This window comes from Littorina saxatilis, linkage group LG15, assembly GCF_037325665.1.
Source record: "Littorina saxatilis isolate snail1 linkage group LG15, US_GU_Lsax_2.0, whole genome shotgun sequence".
NCBI classification, from domain to species: Eukaryota; Metazoa; Mollusca; class Gastropoda; order Littorinimorpha; family Littorinidae; genus Littorina; species Littorina saxatilis.
In genome coordinates this window covers 8,272,345-8,294,920 of record NC_090259.1, presented here as the reverse complement: position 1 = coordinate 8,294,920, position 22,576 = coordinate 8,272,345, and the positions used below count along the sequence as shown (strand labels likewise).

The 22,576-nt window shown below is 40.2% G+C and overlaps 3 protein-coding genes across 3 annotated transcripts in view; 2 read left to right on the top strand and 1 right to left on the bottom strand.

Annotated features, from left to right (window-relative positions):
- Positions 1 to 22,576, top strand: part of LOC138948424 (complement C1q-like protein 3) — a 51,173-nt gene that overhangs the window by 26,346 nt on the left and 2,251 nt on the right. The gene's annotated exons all lie outside the window — the stretch shown is intronic.
- On the top strand, positions 1,618 to 3,914 carry LOC138948283 (uncharacterized; the record flags this gene model as incomplete). The annotated part of the gene is made up of 1 exon (XM_070319797.1): positions 1,618 to 3,914. A coding segment is annotated over one exon (942 nt), but the record flags the coding sequence as incomplete, so codon positions are not given.
- LOC138948423 (uncharacterized) lies at positions 5,156 to 22,528 on the bottom strand. Its single transcript, XM_070319959.1, has 10 exons — positions 21,842 to 22,528; positions 18,225 to 18,781; positions 17,266 to 17,331; positions 16,784 to 16,849; positions 14,679 to 14,750; positions 12,137 to 12,421; positions 9,553 to 9,679; positions 8,254 to 8,396; positions 7,336 to 7,513; positions 5,156 to 6,500 (listed from the first exon to the last, which is right to left on the bottom strand). The coding sequence occupies exons 1-10, from the start codon at positions 22,149 to 22,151 to the stop codon at positions 6,244 to 6,246; spliced, it is 2,061 nt and encodes a 686-aa protein (XP_070176060.1). The 5' UTR covers positions 22,152 to 22,528; the 3' UTR covers positions 5,156 to 6,243.

Sequence of the window (22,576 nt, the reverse complement as noted above, 5' to 3'; positions counted from 1 at the left end):
GTCATTATGTTATGTGCACTCGTCATTATGTCATGTGCATTGGTCATTATGTTATGTACACTTGACATTATGTCGTGTGCATTGGTCATTATGTTATTACACTTGTCATTATGTCGTGTGCATTAGTCATTATGTTATTACACTTGTCATTATGTCGTGTGCATTGGTCATTATGTTATGTACACTCGTCATTATGTTATATACTCATTTTTTTCTAGAGAACGCGTTGCGTATTGATCAATTGTAGCCAATGAGATTGCGTCTTACAAAATTGTGGCCTTAGAATTCAAAATGGCAGCCAGGTGTATCGACAAGAGAGTAGAAGATATGGTTGCAATTTTAACTAAACTCGGTTTAGAAACGTGTATAGACAAATTTAGAAAAGAACGAATAACCCCTGATGTTGTGATGCATCTTTCGGATTCTGAACTGCGGACTGTAAGTGTCAACAATAGCCAAGATGTAATGAGATTGCGAACAGAGTGCATCACCTTCTCACAGCCAGAAAACAACAACCTTTCACTTTCAGTTTCAGGGGTGAAGTTCCACATTTCAAAAAATGTTTTACAGGGACTTATCGAGTCTGGATTTAAAGTGATGGATATTTCTCACTTATTTTGTGTCTCAGAAAGAACGATTTATCGGAGGATGTCTGAATTTAATTTACACGTGCACTCGTTTATAGACATTGAAGATGCTGAACTCGAAGGAGAAGTTGTAAAAGTAATTTCAGAATTCCCTCGTCTTGGAGAACAAATGATCAGACAAGTGCTATGTACTCGTGGTATAAAGGTAAGTAAGATGGTCCTCAACCTTCTATAATCCCAAAATGTTCATTCTCTTTCTCTGTCTGTCTGTCTCTCTCTAGCTTAGACGCTTTTAGAGATCCAGATCCAGATCCAGTTTGTCAAGACAAAAGCAGGGTTTCTGAAATGGACATTTCACTCCATTTGCGAGTGGGTTTGGAAAATGGCGAGTGGAAACTTAGACTGCTAGCCAAATGTACACGAGTATTCAAATTATTGTGAAGCTTGTATTGTAATAGTGATTTTTCCTATGTTTTCAGCCAATTTGGCAAGGGATTAAAATCAATAACAATTAAGTAGAAGTGCAACGCCAAGGCACTGCATACCCCAGCGAAAGACAAACCTCTCTCTCTCTCAAACACAAACGAACACACACCCACCCACCCACACACACACACACACTGTGACCGTGGCACACACGTACACCGCACCCACGGCACACTGGTACACACACACCCCAAGTTTATGTTTACTTCAATTAGATATGTAGCAAGCTCAGGGCAAACGGATTATACTAATATCAGGCTTATATCTACGTCGGTTCTACCAGCCCGGGAATTTAATAATAATTCTGTATTTTTTTGCTTTAATGTGAGCATACATTTTTTTTACTCAAATTGTATTTATCAAAACTTAAGCAATCTTTGAGGCCGTTTTACAGCTGTCCGTTGTATTGCACTTGCGATCTTTATACTAACAATTTTTAACTTTAAAAATGCGTTAAATGGCCCTTTTATATTACATCTATTGGTAAAATTATCTCTCTTTCTTCCTCTCTCTCCTCAGAGACTTTGGGTTTTGATCTAAATAATATGCTGTTTTTTCCTTTGTTCATCAGGTTACACGACAGCAGTTACGGGACGTGCTTCATAACTGTGATCAACTTGGGATTGAGGAAAGAAAGCGTCGACGACTTCATCGCAGGGTCTACAACGTGCAAGCCCCAAATCATTTGTGGCATCTCGACACCAACCACAAACTGATTCGTTGGCACTTTGTCATTGCAGGAGGAATCGATGGTTTTAGTAGGTACATTGTCTTCTTGAACTGTGCAAACAACAACAAGTCACAAACGATTCTCCACTTTTTCAAGGATGGGGAAAACAAGTGTGGAACCACCCCATTACGGGTTAGAACTGACAAAGGACAAGAAAACATAAAAGTGGCTGAATATATGATTCAAAAGAGGGGAATGAACAGACGAACTGTCATCGCTGGTAAAAGTACGCACAATCAACGCATTGAGCGACTATGGCGAGATGTGTATGATGGTGTCTTGTGCTACTTTTACGAGCTATTCTACTTTATGGAAGAACACGGAATTTTGAATCCATCAAATACAGCCCATATTTATGCTCTTCATTATGTGTACTTGGGAAAAATCAACGAAAAGCTTGACATTTGGAAAGAGGCATGGCAACGGCACCGCTTGCGCACAGCCCGTTCATCGCCTTTGAGACTTTTTTGGGCAGGGTCCGTTACCTGTCCTGTGGACGTTCCACTTTCTGATACGGAAGCAGACTTGTACGGAACAGAAGGTGATGTTGAAGAAACTGATGGTGATGACTTGGAGGATAACATTCGTCACGACTCGCGTCCGTCTTTTGATCCGGTTCAGTTGGATATCAATTGGGTTTGTCAGCAAGAACTGGAAACAGTATGTCGAGCTGATTGGGTTTCGGAAAATCATGGAATAGACATTTTTCTTTTGGTTGTCGATGTACTAAGAAGACACACCGACTATGATTTGTGATCTGTTTGACTACGAGCGAGTTCTTCCGAGATCAAGTGTTGACAATTACTTGTTATGTATCTTAAAACCTGGCTGATACAATATTGCAGACAGTATCATGGCTCACGCAGACAGCAAGACTGTGCAGTGACCCCCATACCCTTAACTGGTTCGCTGGTGTCAGAATAATGTGACCAGCAGTCTCAATGGCGATAGCCGAAAGGGACTTAAAACTTAACTAACAAACAAACGACAACAGTCCGCGCTCGTTCAACGGATGGATAAACACGGGCAAATGATGTGATTTCTGTTTTGCATTGTTCGTTCACAATATTGTAATGACCAAATTTGTTATGAATAAAAAAAGAGAAGCCCCTTGATCGGCATTCGATTGTTAAAAAAATATATGACTTTATGGCAATGGTGGAATGTTGATATCTCTAAAGTTGAAACATTTGTATTGTCAAAATTCCAAATGGGATTGGCGTGGTTTACCCTTACAGGGAATTCACCGTTCCGCTTGAGTGATAGTTTGACTGGAAAAAAAGAAAAGAAAAGAAAAGAAAAAAGAACACTAGTGAGATGTATGACCGCGCTCTTCAAAAAGTAAAAAATAATACCCACAGCTCAGGTGCACAAGTGTAATTTCATAACCTTTTCCATCGATACTCTTATTAGATGTGTATGGATCAGCCTCGCCCTTGAGTAAGGAAAAGGTGAAATTGTCTCAAATGAGAACAGTTTAAAACAAAATGTTAAAATGACAAGTGGTACATCTTGAGATGAGCTGAAATACTTGACAAAACAGATTTCACACACATGCACAAAACTTTTCACAACAGTTGCTGGTTTGTGTAATATTTTCAAACACAATTTATTGTAGCAGATTCAGAAACAGTTACCTGAAAACGTTATTTTATAGAAAAACAAACCCTCAGTATGTAAAACACATTACATTGTATTTTCTAAATCTATGCAGACCTTTCTGAGCTAAAATGTGAGAAGCCAGGTAATTGTAACAATGAACTGGTTTGGGCAAACTAGAACCATGAGAGGGTCAAATTCTTCATTTGCAGTAAATACCGTTAACAATGATTACTTCCCAAAACAAATGATCCCAAAATATTGGACAAAACAATATTATTTATCAATTAACAAGAAGGGCAAAGCCCATACGACTCACATGCTTGACCTTGATCTTTACATGACCTTGACCTTCAGGGTCAAGGTCAAATAACTAAACCTAGCAATGACATACACTAAGGACTGCTTTACACATTTTTCCTACCAAAATACATGTGACTTTGACCCAAGGTCAAGGTCATCCAAGGTCATGCAACACAAAGCTGTTAATTCAAGACATATGAAGTACAATGGTGCTCATTGGCTCTTTTTACCATGAGATATGGTCACTTTTAGTGGTTCACTACCTTATTTTGGTCACATTTCATAAGGGTCAAAGTGACCTTGACCTTGATCATATGTGACCAAATTGTCTCATGATGAAAGCATAACATGTGCCCCACATAATTTTTAAGTTTGAAACAGTTATCTTCCATAGTTCAGGGTCAAGGTCACTTCAAAATATGTATACAATCCAACTTTGAAGAGCTTCTGTGACCTTGACCTTGAAGCAAGGTAAACCAAACTGGTATCAAAAGATGGGGTTTACTTTGCCCTATATATCATATATAGGTGAGGTATTGAATCTCAAAAACTTCAGAGAAAATGGGAAAAATGTGAAAAATAGCTGTTTATTTAGACAACATTTATGGCCCCTGCGACCTTGACCTTGAAGCAAGGTCAAGATGCTATGTATGTTTTTTGGGGCCTTGTCATCATACACCATCTTGCCAAATTTGGTACTGATAGACTGAATAGTGTCCAAGAAATATCCAACGTTAAAGTTTTCCGGACGGACGGACGACTCGGGTGAGTACATAGACTCACTTTTGCTTCGCATGTGAGTCAAAAATGCTTTAAGCTATGTTTCAATATGTAGGTGTGCAGTGCGTGTCCGTAATCCAGAAATTATCTTAATGATAGAAAAAAAGAAGACATTATTCCATTTGTCCGTATGCGGTGTCTGTCTGATAAGTCAGTTTTGTTTTCGAAACTTGTACGTAAGAAAAAATAACGGAAGGCAAGGAGTAACAAGGTGGCGTGCCACAAAAACACTGTTTTCTTGTTGGATTGCTAGTGTTTAGCTTATGTTTGAGGCTTCCAAGCCCAAGGTTATTTTTTTCTATTTTTTATTTGAAGTGACGATTGTAGATGAGATTTTGGCCAAGTCTCGACTCCAGATTTGAACGATATGAATTTGACGCAAAATACCATAAGCCTTTTTGAGAGTTTTGTCTGTCCAGGGCCGGACTAGGCTAAGAGGAGGGGGGGGGGTGCCAGTGGTGGTCCAGGGGGATGTTTCCCCTAGCGGGGTCAAGGGGCAGAGCCCCTTGTGGGGGATGGGTAGGTCATATTCTGAGATAGGAAAATGGTCGCTCCTTGCATGAAACGGCAAAAATAAACAATAATAAATTTTTTTTTTAAATAAGTGAGGTACATGTTTAGGCTAGGGGGGGGGGGGGGGGTTGCGCAACCCCCATAACCCCCCCCCCCCCGGTAGTCCGGCCCTGCTGTCTATTTTTAGCGTTTTTCTAGCGATCTAGTAGTCTAAAGTTACCTGACCTCAGTCGTTAGGGTTGATAACCTTCTTAGCTTTAGCTTTGCCCTAAGCCAGTTCTCTCCTCATCGCCTCTGAAATGTTTCGCCTCTTGTGTGTTTTTCGCGTGTGCGATGGCAGGCGTGCCTGGCTCAATCGTGGCATCGTCGGTTGTTTGATATAGAATTGTACAATGATGTATGCACTACACATATCAATGTTACAGCAAGCAGTCAAGAAAACAATCACTGATCAGCTGTTTTCATTATCACATACAAGTGGAATTTTGCCTTGACCCTGTCAAATTACGTCAAGGAGAAAACAAAAATTCTTGAAACGTCACATCAACATCACATGATCCAGGCACTAACGTCATAAAGCAAAAATAGACGGACATGTCATATTACCATCACGTGACAGCGCAAAGCATCATGAAGCAAAAACAGGTACAATGTCACATCCCATCACATGACCGATCGCACACGTCATCAGAAGAAAAAATAGTAAAACGTCATCACTAAATCCCGTGACTGACCATCAACATTCTTGCTTTAGGTCACCCAGACAAAAGAACACGATTTCTATCGTGCGTTTGTCTGCAACAAGAAAAGAAAAAAATCGTTCTCTTTCGACAACTGATTTACACATCAACAAAAAATAAAAAGCAAAATGTGCTATTATTATTAGGGTAATAGTCCCCAGGCCTTTCCACAACATCAACACTACATAAAACACAAAAATCTTTTTTTCCTTGAGTGACATTTGAAGGCTACCTGATCCTTTTGCGTTGCTTTTTTTCTTCTTTTCTTTCAAATAAAAGTTTATATAGTGAACATTTATGATGATTTCACCTGAAACTTAACATACGCTCACCTGATGACCCAATCTAACTTTTGTTCTAAAACATGACACACATTTTCTGTGATGCGACTGCTGGTTAGAGTGCAAAATTTGGTCAAAAGAATGAAGAGTAAAAGCAGTTGGATGTGAAAAGGAAAGCTTGTTCAACAATAAAGAAATCTTTGGACGGCGACGGCAGTAGGTTGTCACGTTAGTCCAAAGTGTTGTGGAGTGTCGAATGCCATGTCAAATATTTCAAACATCCTTTGCCTTTCTGGCATTTCCCCATAGGCCGTCAAAAACAAAATGTTTCCACAAGAGGAGGCAGTTGGATACCAGGATGGCATAACTTTGAACTCGATGCTCGGGTTCATCTCGTATCCCAGCGGAGGCTCTTGTTCTTCCGCAGTGACGAAACGAAGGACTTTGGCTAGAGTCACGTTCCCGTTGTTTCTTCGCCCCGCTGAATAAAACAAATACATGCCTATGGTCACAAAGTGTACAGTTTTTTCCTCTACTTAGCCAGTAGCCAACTGCAATGGTTCAGTGGTGATTCTAGGAATTCAAGAAAAGGAGAGCATGCTCTCCCTCCAGCTAAAAAAAAAGAGAGCACTTTTTTTAGGAGATCGGTGCGTCACTACAAAACATAACTCAATTATTACATGCAACATACCTTTATGTGCAACTGCTGACTGTATACTACTAACCTGTACCTGCTAGTACACAATGATGATGGTGAATAACACTTGGTTGAACAGTCATACAAAATTATGCTGTCTTACACACAAATGAATGTACGTTTTGTCAGTTTTTTCCACTTGATCCCAAAGAAGAGTTTGTAAATAAGTAAACACTCTTAGTCTAGATGAAACAAGAACAATTAATTTGCCAATGATTACTTCTTCAAGATCCTTCTGTCTGTACCAATGCAAACACAGAGTGCAACTGAGTGATTTGGATGGTGGATTTGCAGTGTGGTAAATCAAATTTTGCGCAATTTTCTTTTTGGCAAGGTTAATTTGTAGTTAAGATTATTTAGTTGGCTACTGGCTAAGTAGAGGCAAAAACCTTAAAGTTGAAGTTTGAATATTTGCCATGAGTTTTTTTAAAAGATTGAAAAAGACAAATTAAGTTTAAATGAAACAAATTTTGTGACAAAAAAGAGCAAAAAATGCCCCATGATTAGATGACACATTTTGTGACAAAAATGATGATGATGAGCTGAGTTTAGAGTCCAATATTGGCAGACTAGCCATGGAGACTGGTGACAAGGGGCAAAAAAGACGCCATATACTTACCAGAAACTTCTTTCAAGTACGCAAGAAAGTTCTTCATGACTTTCATTTCTTGCTTGTGCTTGTTTGAACCTTCAGGAGACATCTTGGGCTTCAACAGTAGCGTCATTTTTTTTAGTGTCAGCTTGGGTTGATCGATAGGCGTGAAGAGGTTTCGGAACGTTGGGAAAGCATCACAGATCTGAAGAAACAATAAACTATATAATTATGAAATATATTGAGGTCTTTATCTACCTATGATGGGGATAAATTTGGGTCATTAATGATTTTGTGACTTCTGAAGTAAAAAATTACTTGCTTGAAACCCCCTGGCGTTTTGTCATACATGAAATTTCTACATACAGTAATACTTGGGAATAGTGGAACACTTGAGATCAGCGAAAATAGTTTACTATTCACAGGCAACCTTTATCCCTCATCCTTCACATTTCAGTGTTTTAGATCAAATATGTGGTCCCCAAATATGTCACATAGACTTTAGCAACCCATCTATAGGGTGTCCTTGCCAACACTGCGTCAAATATGACGTCATTTAGACACGGGGAATTTATCACCGTGAATATTATAAAAACGCTGCGCTGGACTTCCACTGTCTCTAATAAATTTCCATTTCATTATGTTTGTAACTTTCCAGATAACTTCTGATAACTCAATAAGTTCCATTTCCAAATAGATTACTTCCACTTAACATTTTTGGTAAAACCGAGATCGGTTGATTGGGTTTGTTTGAAACAAATGAAATGCATGCCACCGGGTATGTATTTTAGGTTTCCATGTTAACTTCTATTTGTAAGTTATTTTTCTAAAGAAAAACTGTGTATGGATTAAATATTTTGAATATACCAATTCATAGTATTTAACTTATAAATGCAACCTAAACAAAAACAACCTTGGAATTAAAAGCAACAATAATTATCATACCCTCAGCAAGCCAAGACTATCGAGGCCTCGGCGGAGATCTTTCACAAACTCTCTGGTCTCGTTGGTTGGTGTTTTGAAGACTTCCTCGCATAGTTCCGGCGTCATTATTCGGGGTAGACGCCCATTTTGGAGGGTTGAAAGAGCTGTAAGCAATTTAAATTCATTATTAATCCCGAGAGTTAAAGTGGGCCCTATCCCCCCTTAACCCTACAAAGTAAACTTTCCAGGTTGAACCATTTTGCCCAAGAAATATATACGGAATAAAAAGACAGGTCTTTACTGCTTGAATTTCAACAATATGCATTTTATTTTCCCTCAAATTGCAGAAAGAATAATAATAAATAATAATAATTTATAGCATTTATAGTGCGCACATTTTATCTAAGACAAACTCAAAAGAACAGCTAAAATGTAAAATTACTTGCAAATTACACAGTTTTTGCCCGATTGAGACCAAACTTAGCAAAATGGTAGGTGATGATCAAGCGAGTAGTTTGGTGGGGTTCGACCGCGCCTGTGGCGTGCAGCGACCGCGGCGCATAGCGATGCAGTTGAAATGTTTGAACCTTATACAAATCCACAGTTTTTCTCCGATCGGGACCAAATTAGTATGCTGATACCTTATGGGAACGGTCAGGTCATGGTGGGGTTCGACCGCGCCTGCGGAGCATAGCAACGCAGTCGAAATGTTTAAACCTTATACAAATCCAGTTTTTCTCCGATCAGGACCAAACTTGGTATGCTGATACCTTATGGGTAGGGTCAGGTCATGGTAAGGTTGGAACGCGCCTGTGGGACACGACAAGGGCGTAACCACGCACTTAGTGCCACAGATATTGGGAATTTACGCTTGTTTTTCTTCTGAAATAAAATTACGTTTCTGCAAACAACAACTTAAAACTATTTTGACAACCTTTTTCTTAATTGTCTCATAGAGCTTGCATACGGAATCTATCTAAAAATGGTTATTGAATCTTTTCTTGTACATGTACTTTGTGCTAAGAGTAAAACATTCTTCATGTATCTAAGACAACTAGCCGGCTTTGCCGGCGTCGGCGTGTGCGTTTTGATCGGTGGCAACTTGGTTTGTTTTTTGCGGCCGCTTCGCACCCGCAAAAAACAAACCGCCCTTTACGCAATGTTTCATGGGCCTGTGCCTGACCCGAGCTTCGCGGAGTAGGTTTGACTGCTGTCCGACCTCCGACCACGGTCGACGGAAGCACGACAACGGTTTTGCCCTTTTCGTTTAATAGAATAGACTAATAAAATGAGTTACATTTTAATCAGTATTAATATTACCCATGATTTTTCCAATGGTTTCATAGTGCTCGGACTGGGGTCTGATATTGTCAAAGAACGTCTCCTTGATCGCCAAGAGCACTGATTGAAAGAACTCCTTTCTTGGCCCGCCATAGTCGGACGCTTTCTGCAGAAACAATAAATAATAACACATGTAATTCAACTCAATGCACACACAATAATAAACAAGAAGGGCAAAGCCCATACGACTCACATGCTTTACACATTTTTCCTACCAAAATACATGTGACCTTGACCCAAGGTCAAGGTCATCCAAGGTCATCCAACACAAAGCTGTTAATTCAAGACATAGGAAGTACAATGGTGCTTATTGGCTCTTTCTACCATGAGATATGGTCACTTTTAGTGGTTCACTACCTTATTTTGGTCACATTTCATAAGGGTCAAAGTGACCTTGACCTTGATCATATGTGACCAAATGTGTCTCATGATGAAAGCATAACATGTGCCCCACATAATTTTTAAGTTTGAAACAGTTATCTTCCATAGTTCAGGGTCAAGGTCACTTCAAAATATGTATACAATCCAACTTTGAAGAGCTCCTGTGACCTTGACCTTGAAGCAAGGTAAACCAAACTGGTATCAAAAGATGGGGCTTACTTTGCCCTATATATCATATATAGGTGAGGTATTGAATCTCAAAAACTTCAGAGAAAATGGGAAAAATGTGAAAAATAGCTGTTTTTTAGGCAACATTTATGGCCCCTGCGACCTTGACCTTGAAGCAAGGTCAAGATGCTATGTATGTTTTTTGGGGCCTTGTCATCATACACCATCTTGCCAAATTTGGTACTGATAGACTGAATAGTGTCCAAGAAATATCCAACGTTAAAGTTTTCCGGACGGACGTCCGGCTGGACGTCCGGCCGGACGTCTGGCCGGCCGGCCGGACGGACGGACGACTCGGGTGAGTACATAGACTCACTTTTGCTTCGCATGTGAGTCAAAAAACCCACTCTTTTCCATTATATTGGTAAAAACAAACAAAAACATTTATGAACACATCAATTTTAAATTCCATTCCCTTCTTGATCTTGATTGATAACGTTGACATATCCCACTTCTGGTTTTGTCGTCAACCGAAAATATTCAGGAGAACACTCAAAACAACCAAAAATCCTTACTTAATCTAATATTAGCACATTCACACTCTAAGCACATAAGGTGCCCCTACTTTTTCTATTCAGTCACACTCAAGCAAGATCTAAGGGGAAAAGTGGCCCCACCCATTTGACCTCCCAGAGTCCCCCAGGGCTATTCCCCAAAACCATCGAAATAACCCCAGGGAGTTGAGGCCACTGGTAGGACCTGGAGATGGGAGATAAAAACCTGTAACAATCCTTCCCCAAACACCCCCCCCGGCTATCTACTTTAGCTTTGTTTGAGACGAGAGGCGGTTCTTAAATGCCTTAATCGACTCAGCCGTGACAATCTTGTCCTCCAGGGTATTCCATACCCGCAATGTGTTTTTCAATTCGGATGATTCTGGAGTTTTGTTGCCTGGGAGAGGATACATGTTGAAGGGTCGTGAGTTATTCCGTGCCATGTAATTAACGATGTTTTTTTACACAAACTTGCGGTCATTTTTGACTGCAGGCTCAACTGAGCTGGGTGTCTTACATCTCACTCGCGTTTTACTTTTACTTTTCCCAATCCATCATTGAACCTTATACAAATCCACAGTTTTCATTCAATCGGGACCAAACTTGCTTTTTAGCATAACTTATGGGTAGGGTCAGGTCATGGTCGGGTTGACAGTGCTTTGATGAACGTAGTGTATGCTCGGCAGTCGGGGACAAGCGCTCGGCTTGCAGTCCACACCCGTCAGGAGGGTCATTTCTTGTTGGGTTTGGTTTTTCTTTTCCCTCTAACAGGCATGACATACTTGTCCGGGGGGATGCCTGGCAGCTCTTCGCCGACCACCTTGTAGAAGAAGGCCAGGCGTTGTTGCTTTCGGCGATCTTGTAGTGGCAGAAGTTGTAGTCACCCAGCATGTCTGTCACGCAGCCAGAAGTTAGGGATGTATAGTCACGACAGATGAATCTCTGAGGTTGGCCTTGTACTCTTAAAATATGAAGTCACCCCAAGGACTTTTGTACAGAAACAAGATTGACCCTCCTGACGGGTGTGGACTTCAGGCCGGGACGTGGTAAGCATGCCGCGCTTTGGGCTCTTTGACACCACTGCAAACCCAACCATGACCTGACCCTACCCATAAGATATCAGCATACCAAGTGTGGTCACGATTGAACGAAAACTGTGGATTTGTATACAGTTCAATGCGTATTCGGTTAAGCATGAGCGCTTGTCCCCCCACTGCCTAGCATACACTACGTTCATCAAAGCACTGTCAACCCGACCATGACCTGACCCTACCCATAAGGTTTGCTAAAAAGCAAGTTTGGTCCCGATTGAACGAAAACTGTTGATTTGTATAAGGTTCAATGAATATGTGGGAAAAGCAAAGAAAAGAAAACTCCAGTGAGATGTAAGACTGCCAGCTCTTTCGAGCCTGCAGTCAAAAAGGAAGTTTAGTAGTGTTATTTTGCTTCATTATTATTACCTCCCCAATAAAATTCACTTCCAGACACAGTCTGAGGTCCTTCAGTGGAACATCCGCTAAGGCATCAAAAGCACTGTCCACGACAGAGTCGCGATCTATGGAGATGAAATTTGTGTTTCCAGTGAGACCAGTAGTCATAGCACTGGCATCGATGTCCAGTTTTCTTCCAGTGACAATCTTTCTCTGTGCCACCCGAAGTATTTCGATGGGGTTAGTGACGTTGTCGTCTTGGCAAATGGAGATGCATTCTTTGATCACGTTTTCTAATAAATCTTCCTCCGACAGCTGAAAGAACAGAAAAAAACCTGTGTCATGGTAAAGTCAAATCCACATGTGTCAATTTCAGCACAAAGAAAATAATCCAAAAAAATAAATAAATAAATTTAAAGAAAGGGGGTGGCCGGTGAGGGATGCGGCTTCTGCCCCAAATAATTTATTTTCAGATTTTGATCGGAGAATTTATCAACATCATGATAGATCCAAAATCTAAAAACCAATATTTTGGGCCACATCCCCCCATTTGCTGAAATAGACACATGTTTTCCAAAAAAATGCATGGCATCTCTAAAACGCCTGTCGTTTGAATATGGCTCAGCATTCCAATCTTGACCTGGCAGCAGTCACATTGGCTATGTGTTTCCTCTGTGTTTCTGCCTCGGTAAGACATCTGCAGATCTCAAGTTTGGTGTTCAGTGCACATAATGACTTATTTTTTATTATCAAACCATCCCTTTTACCATTTTGCACCCCCTGTGTTTGTTATAAGTAATAGCAGACTTTGTCTACTTAATGCTATAACTATGACTTGGCCCCGAACCGGCCAGATTGGGAGCTACTAGTAGACCTTTAAGGCCCCCCAAAAAAGTTGTCTGTTTCTGGTAACATGGCTAAAAACAAGAAGGGCAAAGCCCATACGACTCACATGCTTTACACATTTTTCCTACCAAAATACATGTGACCTTGACCCAAGGTCAAGGTCATCCAAGGTCATGCAACACAAAGCTGTTAATTCAAGACATAGGAAGTACAATGGTGCTTATTGGCTCTTTCTACCATGAGATATGGTCACTTTTAGTGGTTCACTTATTATTTTGGTCACATTTCATAAGGGTCAAAGTGACCTTGACCTTGATCATATGTGACCAAATGTGTCTCATGATGAAAGCATAACATGTGCCCCACATAATTTTTAAGTTTGAAACAGTTATCTTCCATAGTTCAGGGTCAAGGTCACTTCAAAATATGTATACAATCCAACTTTGAAGAGCTCCTGTGACCTTGACCTTGAAGCAAGGTAAACCAAACTGGTATCAAAAGATGGGGCTTACTTTGCCCTATATATCATATATAGGTGAGGTATTGAATCTCAAAAACTTCAGAGAAAATGGGAAAAATATGAAAAATAGCTGTTTTTTAGGCAACATTTATGGCCCCTGCGACCTTGACCTTGAAGCAAGGTCAAGATGCTATGTGTGTTTTTTGGGGCCTTGTCATCATACACCATCTTGCCAAATTTGGTACTGATAGACTGAATAGTGTCCAAGAAATATCCAACGTTAAAGTTTTCCGGACGGACGACTCGGGTGAGTACATAGACTCACTTTTGCTTCGCATGTGAGTCAAAAATAGGTAGGGTAGGTAGGGATTATAATTTTTTTGTTGTTGCCAGGGTAGAAAACTACTAAACGCTGCCCCCTTGGGTCAAATTCAGGATGAATGTCATGGAAGACCTCTAAAATGGTAAAATCAGCTGGATAGGCACTAATCACTTTCACTGAGGCCGTATCTTTACATTTGTCGAGCGTTACGGCCACCGCTTCTTCTCTCATTTTTTTTTTTTTTTTTTACTTTGGTAAAAAAAAAAAGTGTAGGGTCGGCACCAAAACGGGTGACCAGAAACAGACAACTTTTTTTTTGGGCCTAAAGTGAAATATATTATTCAAAATGATTTTATTTATTTATTTATTTATTTATTTATTTTTTTTTGTTTGTGTGCTATGTTACCTAGTGTTTTATATAGTGTTACTGTTTTTGATTGAATATGCTCAATTGAAAGAGAATACACACACACACAAATCATACCCAAGCCGACAGAGTTGGGTCGGTGCCAGTGTACTGTGACTGAGTGCGATAGAAGCCTGCGCTATATGTACTTGTATTGAAAGTGTAGCGCATGTTATCTGTCGAAGTAGCACAGACCTGCTGGGAACCGTACAAAAATGACACCATTTTCAAACTAGGTATTGACTCACCTTTGGCACTAGTAGTTTTCTCAACAACAGCAACAAAATTAAAAAAAAATACAAAAAAAAAAAAAAAAAAAATAAAAACGAGCCTAAGAACAAAGAATACAAGAACTAATTAATACAAATTCAATTTTCAGTTAGTTAGTTAGTTCTTCAGTATTAACATGCTAGAGGGCCGAAGGCCCTGTTAAGCACAAATTTAGACCAGACTCACACGTCAGGACATGATTTGGATCCTGTTCTTAAGGATCCATTACTGTTAATAATTTATAGCAAAAACAAATTGACATTCATACCGATGCAGCAGCCGCAAATAGTGGCTCCGGCAGATCAGTATCAGTATCATCCTCTTCACCTAGCAGTACGTCCTAGAAATAAGAGCCAAAGGGGATTAAAAAGTGAATCCTAAGTTTATCCATACTTAAAAAAAAAATTTAAAAAAAAGTTTATCCATACTTACAAGATAAGGCTGCTCATTTGATTTATCATGGATTAGTCACTTTCTTAAAACAAGAAGAGCAAACGCTCGATCGAGTCACTTTCGCAGTTCTGAATATTATATGAGGCATCAGATGGACAGGAAGAAATTGCTATTCACAACACAATACAGATGTAAATAATTTGATGTAAAGAATAATCCTATAAAGTTTGAATCAAATCCGATGAATAGTTTCAGAGATATGATATTTCAATTTTTTTCCTTCAAGACATACCTGTGACCTTGAAAAAGGTCAAAGGTCACCAAAGCAGACGTCAAAGTGTAGAGGTCACTGGGAGTCACGTTCACATAAAATTTGAGCCCGGTCACTTTTATAGTTTCCGAGAAAAGCCCAACGTTAAGTTGTGTGTTGCCGAACAGAAAAGGCTAGTTATCTCCCTTGTTTTTCTGATAACGTTCGTAAAAGGCTACAGATGTAAATACTTTGATGTAAAGAATAATCCTACAAAGTTTCAATCACATCCGATGAACTTTGTCAAAGATATAAAATGTCTAATTTTTCCTTTGACGCTGACCTGTGACCTTGAAAAAGGTCAAAGGTCAACGAAACCATCGTTAAAGTGTAGAGGTCATTGGAGGTCACGACTAAACAAAATATGAGCCCGATCGCTTTGATAGTTTCCGAGAAAAGTCCAACGTTAAGGTGGTGTCTACGGCCGGCCGGCCGGCCGGACAGACTAACACTGACCGATTACATAGAGTCACATTTTCTCAAGTGACTCAAAAATAAATAAGAAATAAAACAAATAAAAAAACAACTATGAATTTAGTAAAAAAAAAATTAAAAAAAAACATAAAATCACTAAATCTGTCGCGCAATAGGTGTTTTTGCCTGTGGAAACACAGGTCTATAAGTCTCTCGGTCCGTCTGTCTGTCTGTCGCACAGACCTGCTGGGAACCGAACAAAAATGACACCATTTTCAAACTAGGTATTGACTCACCTTTGGCACTAGTAGTTTTCTCAACAACAACAAAAACAAAAAAAGAAGATGCAATGGATGGCAATATTCACCCAACCGCAAAATTCAAAAGATTAAAAAATATATATATTGGCAGTAACGGGATTCGAACCCGGTATCTTCGACTCGCAAGACGGTTCCCTAACCACTCGACCATCGAGATTCTTGTCATGCGTATTGTAATTTAAAGTTAGGTGATTGGTCACTTAGCGGACACACAGAACAAAAAAAAACCAAAAAAACCAAAACGAGACCAAAAACAATATTCACCCATAAAGTGGGTGAATAAAAAAAATGAAATAAAAACGAGCCTAAGAACAAAGAATACAAGAACTAATTAATACAAATTCAATTATCAGTTAGTTAGTAACAGTGATGTACATTTTTCTGGTAGTCTTCAGGACAATTGTCCTGAAGATGGAAAAACAATAGGACACAGTGTCCTGAAAGTGTTACTTCAATAGGACAACAACAGCAAAGAAACAAAAACGACTTGTGAAATCGGCGTTTAAAGAATTTTTTTAATTTCAATTACTGTAAAACTCAGCGAAAATTGTGCATTCACACCAACTCAATCATACTTTTTGTTCACTTGGCAACCGAGACCACCCCCCAATCATCATGAAAATGGACAGTCCGCATGTCCTCTCCATCATAAAAACGATTGGACACTTGACCACTTCTTCTGTACTTTAATCGGACCCGTGTCCGCCTGGTGATAATGTTTTCGGTCCCTGGAGGGGTTACATCGGTCAAGAACCGGAGACCGACTAAAATGTGCATCACTGTAGTTATTTCTTCAGTATTAACATGCTAGAGGGCTGAAGGCCCTGTTAAGCACAAATTTAGACCCGACTCACACGTCAGGACATGATTTGGATCCTGTTCTTTAGGATCCATTACTGTTAATAATTCATAGCAAAAACAAATTGACATGCATACCGATGCAGCAGCCGCCAGATCCGGCAGATCAGTATCAGTATCATCCTCTTCACCTGGCAGTACAACCTAGAAATAAGAGCCAAAGGGGATTAAAAAGTGAATCCTAAGTTTATCCTTACTTACAAGATAAGGCTGCTCATTTGATTTATCATGGATTAATCACAACAATTTAAAAAAAAAAAAAATAATTAAAAAAAACCAACAACTATGAATTTAGTAAAGGCGGAAAAAAACTATCGATAAACAAGTCGGGGGTCAAGCGCTCGGCTTGCAGTCCACGCCCGACAGGAGGGTAATTTCTTGTTAACAATGGGGTTGGAAGTGAATTAAATTTCATTTTAGCAGAAAATTTGTCCCCTCCTTGCCTGTGACTTAACCTGCTTACACTTTGTTCACATTCAATGATTAATACAATTATACTACCTATTCAAAACTCTATGGGAAATAAGCATCAATCATATAAAAATAATTTGTATACATACCACATCTGAGTCCTGTGGATCAATGACGACGGCCATGACGCTTTGTATTTCCTCGTTACCATGGGCCTAGAAATTTAAAAAAAAAACAATAGATGGTAAATATTGACCGAATGTTGTTGTTGTTGTGTGTGTGTGTGTGTGTGTGTGTGTGTGTGTGTGTGTGTGTGTGTGTGTGTGTGTGTGTGTGTGTGTGTGTGTGTTTGGAGTGTAGAAGACCTTGCCTGAGGTTTGTATTTGGTGCAAAAAAAACGGCCTGAGGTTGAAATTAGTTTCCTACACAAACACAAATGTCATTTCAACGGTAGAGATCAGTTTTAAAAATATTGGAACCACCTACCCTATTTTGTGGTTTTTTTCCCAATGACTCATTAGTCACGCTACTTGCCATACAGACGAAATCTACTTTCGCTGTATCCCATAGTCTCTCGTTAGCCAAGACAATCTTGGATTGGTCAGAGAAGGGGCCCAACTCTTTGAGCTTCTGGTAAGTAATTATCAGTGATCGATCTGTGGGTCAAGGTTTGTCAAAGTTTATGTTTCCCTCCGAATCGCATGGTTTTCTTTTAACCCTATTTTCAATGAAATTGTCTGGCAACCTGAAATTTATTCTGGCAACCTGAAATTTATTCTGGCAACCTCAACTTCCCAGGTTAGGAGCCCGGCTGGCTCCTTAGCATGGCTTGCTAAATATCAGGGCTGGAAAGGTAATTTGATTTCCAAGCCATTGAAAGCACATTAGCACTTACAATACTTTCCGAAGAAAACCGTGTCAGCTTTGAACCCCATCTAAAAAAGTGACTTGATGCCAATGTGATGCCTATGGCCTAATCCTCGTTGGCGACTACATGTACTTAATTATCTACTCATCATATAAAGAATCACATTAACTTTTGTTCAAACATTATTTCTTGCCGACTTTCAATGAGCGTTACTAACAGACAAAAATACTTAACACTTACAGCTGGCTGGCACGCAGCATGATGACCGCGGAGGGCTGTGAGGTCATACATCCGTCCACATTTGAGACAGGCTTCTTTAACCTTTATCTCCTGATCGTTTTCCAGTGATTGCTGCAGTATAAGGTCCTGCTGAACTGGCCTGATGTAAAACGTCCCTTGGGACCCAGAGGATTTCAAATTACTGACGGCATAACACGGATTGATAGCCACAAGGGAGCGGCCATGCCCTTGGGCTCGCATCAGCTCAAATCCCCCGCAGCCGTTCAGAGCAGGATAGGCGTTTTGCAGCTTTTTGTAGACTTCTTCGGACGTGTCATGTTGAAGCAATTGGATTTTTTTTGCTCCCAGGCCGCTCTTTGCCAACATTTCTTTTTCCCAGAAAGTTGCCACACAGGCCCTATCTCTCTCAGGGAAACAAAAAAAGTTCCCCGTCCACGTTCTTTCTTTCTGCATCCCCCTCCGATTCCGTCTGTTGGCCGATGCTGTGTATGGAGTTGCCCTCGAACGATAGGGCGCAAAGAGTGCAGCCACTTCTCTCGATGCAGGTCCTTGTCTATCTGAAAAAAATGCATGTGCATGAACATGATTTTTTTAATTTTTTTACATACATAGGGATAACAAATGCGTGAGTTTACACCAGCGATATAGCTGGACAACACTACGGACAATGGTCAGACTTGTGTCAATATTATGCTGATACATGTAACTGCAAAATCAATTGTCAAATCAACTTTCAGCTAAAAATGTGTAAAGTTTATATTAAACAAGAAGGGCAAAGCCCATACGACTCACATGCTTTACACATTTTTCCTACCAAAATACATGTGACCTTGACCCAAGGTCAAGGTCATCCAAGGTCATGCAACACAAAGCTGTTAATTCAAGACATAGGAAGTACAATGGTGCTTATTGGCTCTTTCTACCATGAGATATGGTCACTTTTAGTGGTTCACTACCTTATTTTGGTCACATTTCATAAGGGTCATAGTGACCTTGACCTTGATCATATGTGACCAAATGTGTCTCATGATGAAAGCATAACATGTGCCCCACATAATTTTTAAGTTTGAAACAGTTATCTTCCATAGTTCAGGGTCAAGGTCACTTCAAAATATGTATACAATCCAACTTTGAAGAGCTCCTGTGACCTTGACCTTGAAGCAAGGTAAACCAAACTGGTATCAAAAGATGGGGCTTACTTTGCCCTATATATCATATATAGGTGAGATATTGAACCTCAAAAACTTCAGAGAAAATGGGAAAAATGTGAAAAATAGCTGTTTTTTAGGCAACATTTATGGCCCCTGCGACCTTGACCTTGAAGCAAGGTCAAGATGCTATGTATGTTTTTTGGGGCCTTGTCATCATACACCATCTTGCCAAATTTGGTACTGATAGACTGAATAGTGTCCAAGAAATATCCAACGTTAAAGTTTTCCGGACGGACGTCCGGACGGACGGACGGACGACTCGGGTGAGTACATAGACTCACTTTTGCTTCGCATGTGAGTCAAAAAAGTAGGAGCGCGCCAGGACTCAAACCTGGAATCAGTACTACTCTGCAGATTTCAGGTCGCAGCTACAAAAATTCACTAAAATCACCAACGCTTCGCACAGCTATTCCGGCAGAAAGAATTTTTTAAAAAACCAAGAATTCCTCCGGGGGAGAAAATAAATCACACACGACCAAACCTCATCTACAACGGTTCTACCAGCCCGTGAATTTAATAATAATAATTATTAAAAAAAAAACACGGAGCGGATTCGAACCCAGGCCTAAGTATCTGAAGTCTGGCGTTCTACCGATTGAGCCACGAATGATGACAGTTCCATGCCGTTTATGTAATTTCCCTTCTGTATCCCTTCTTGCTCCTCTCCCGCTCCCCATGTGCTCCCAAAGGTAAGAAAACAAAATCACAACACTACGTGTGTGATTTAAAAAAAATTTTGTTTTCTTATAAAAAAAAAAAAGTCTATGCGCGGTATCGATCCGGCGAACCTACGATCTCCGAGATGTTCGCAGTAGACCACTAGACCACCAAAGCAGGTTGAAAACCAAACATAACAAACGCTACAGCAGAGCTCTGGTAGTAGGTCAAATTATATCACGACAAATCTAATAAATCTCCAAATAGTAATATTCGCAAACGACAGTCCTAACGGCGTCAACCGAAGAAGACGTTTAAAGCTGAGCAAACAACAACAACTTCTCAAACGCTTTCTCATGGTCATTCAGAAACAATGACAAAATCGCACCCCAAACATTGAACAACCACGCCATTTTGGCCATGAGAAGTTACAGCAGAGAGTTTTAATGTAATGAGAGAGTACACTTGTATACATGTTCTTACTACTTGAGAGTGTAAGTCTGGACTTACGATTTATATCTCCCTTGTTCTTAGCAATTATAGTAGACTATACATGATTTTCTTTGTTTTGTACTCATTAAAACTACTAATTTGTTTCGATCGGGTGTTTGTGTGTCCCGCACCTATTTACCAAGTGCAGACTTATAAGTACACATCAGGCACACACAAAAAAAACCCAAAGAAAAACAAGAATTCCTCCGGGGGAAGAAAATAATCAGAGTTGGGGGGAAAACATTTCGTTTGTTCAGTTTTGTTTTGTTCTTGATAGTTTGTTTATCTCACACACACACACACATACGCACACACACACACACACACACACACACACACACACATACATACATACATGTATACATACATACACAAACACACGCGCGCACGCACACACATTGCACGTACGCGCACATACACACACCTACTGAGATATGCCTAACATACACGCACGCTTGCAATTACACACACATAATACGCAAACGCAGTTTAATTTCCTCAATACAAGGCGAAAGGCACACACACACCACACACAAATAAACACACACACGCAGTCCCACACACACACACACAACCCTCACACACACAAATAAACCCACACACGCAGTCAACCCCCCCACACACACACACAACCCTCACACACACAAATAAACACACACACGCAGTCCACCCTCCCCCCCCCCCCACACACACACGGCAGTCTAAAGAAAGAAGAAGAAGAAGAAGAACCCTCTCTGACGGCCTACTCTCACTATCGCTCTCTCTCTCTCTCTCACACACACAAGCTCACGCAAGCACAGCCACACACACACACAGCACGCGCATACACACACACTGACACACATCACACACAGCACGCGAATATTATACACACACACTGACACACATCACACACACACACCCACACACACCTTTCGCAGTTCGCTCACAGTTCTTCTCTTTTCCATCGTCGCCATCTTCGAAGCTTGCTTCGCTTTTCAGGGGAGATAACCCGTTTATCACATTCGCTGCTGACTTGTGGGTCAAGGCTATTCTGCACAGGTTTTCAGTGCCCGTGGTGCACCTGACCTAGATTCGTGTGCCAAACCTTTCGCTCCGCCAAAATGGTACGGGAAAAAAATCGGGGAGCCAGCCGCAAATATCATATCAATAAGCAGCAGGCAGAATGGCCAATTTCTGCGGATTACTGCACATGAAACCTAACCCACACATCATTTCTTACTTTAGTTCGGTACAAGATTGTAAACATTAACAAACCTCTGCTCTCATGTGTGTGCCCAGTGTGGTGATTCAAGGGAAGAGATCTCTGAGATGTGACGTCAATGTCAATGTGACGACGCGCTGCTGATTTCAATCTGTGTCGATCGCCCATTGACACAACACCAAGATTGTTCAGTTCTTCTTCGGATAGATTATTAATTTCATTAACACCGATCTTCTCTCTGTGAAAAACATCACAGAGAGTGCCAAGGCCTGCGTTAGTCAAAACAGTTTGCAATGCAGCATCCATTTTGAAGATCTGTCTGGTTGAGCAGGAAATGCGTTGTTTTGTAAGACGCAATCTCATTGGCTAAAATTGATCAATAAGCAACGCGTTCTCTAGAAAAAAATGAGTATATAACATAATGACGAGTGTACATAACATAATGACCAATGCACACGACATAATGACAAGTGTAATAACATAATGACTAATGCACACGACATAACGACAAGTGTAATAACATAATGACCAATGCACATAACATAATGACCAATGCACATCACATAATGACAAGTGCACATAACATAATGACCAATGCACATAACATAATGACCAATGTACATCACATAATGACAAGTGCACATAACATAATGACAAGTGCACATAACATAATGACAAGTGCACATAACATAATGACAAGTGCACATAACATAATGACAAGTGCACATAATATAATGACAAGTGCACATAACATAATGACAAGTGCACATAATATAATGACAAGTGCA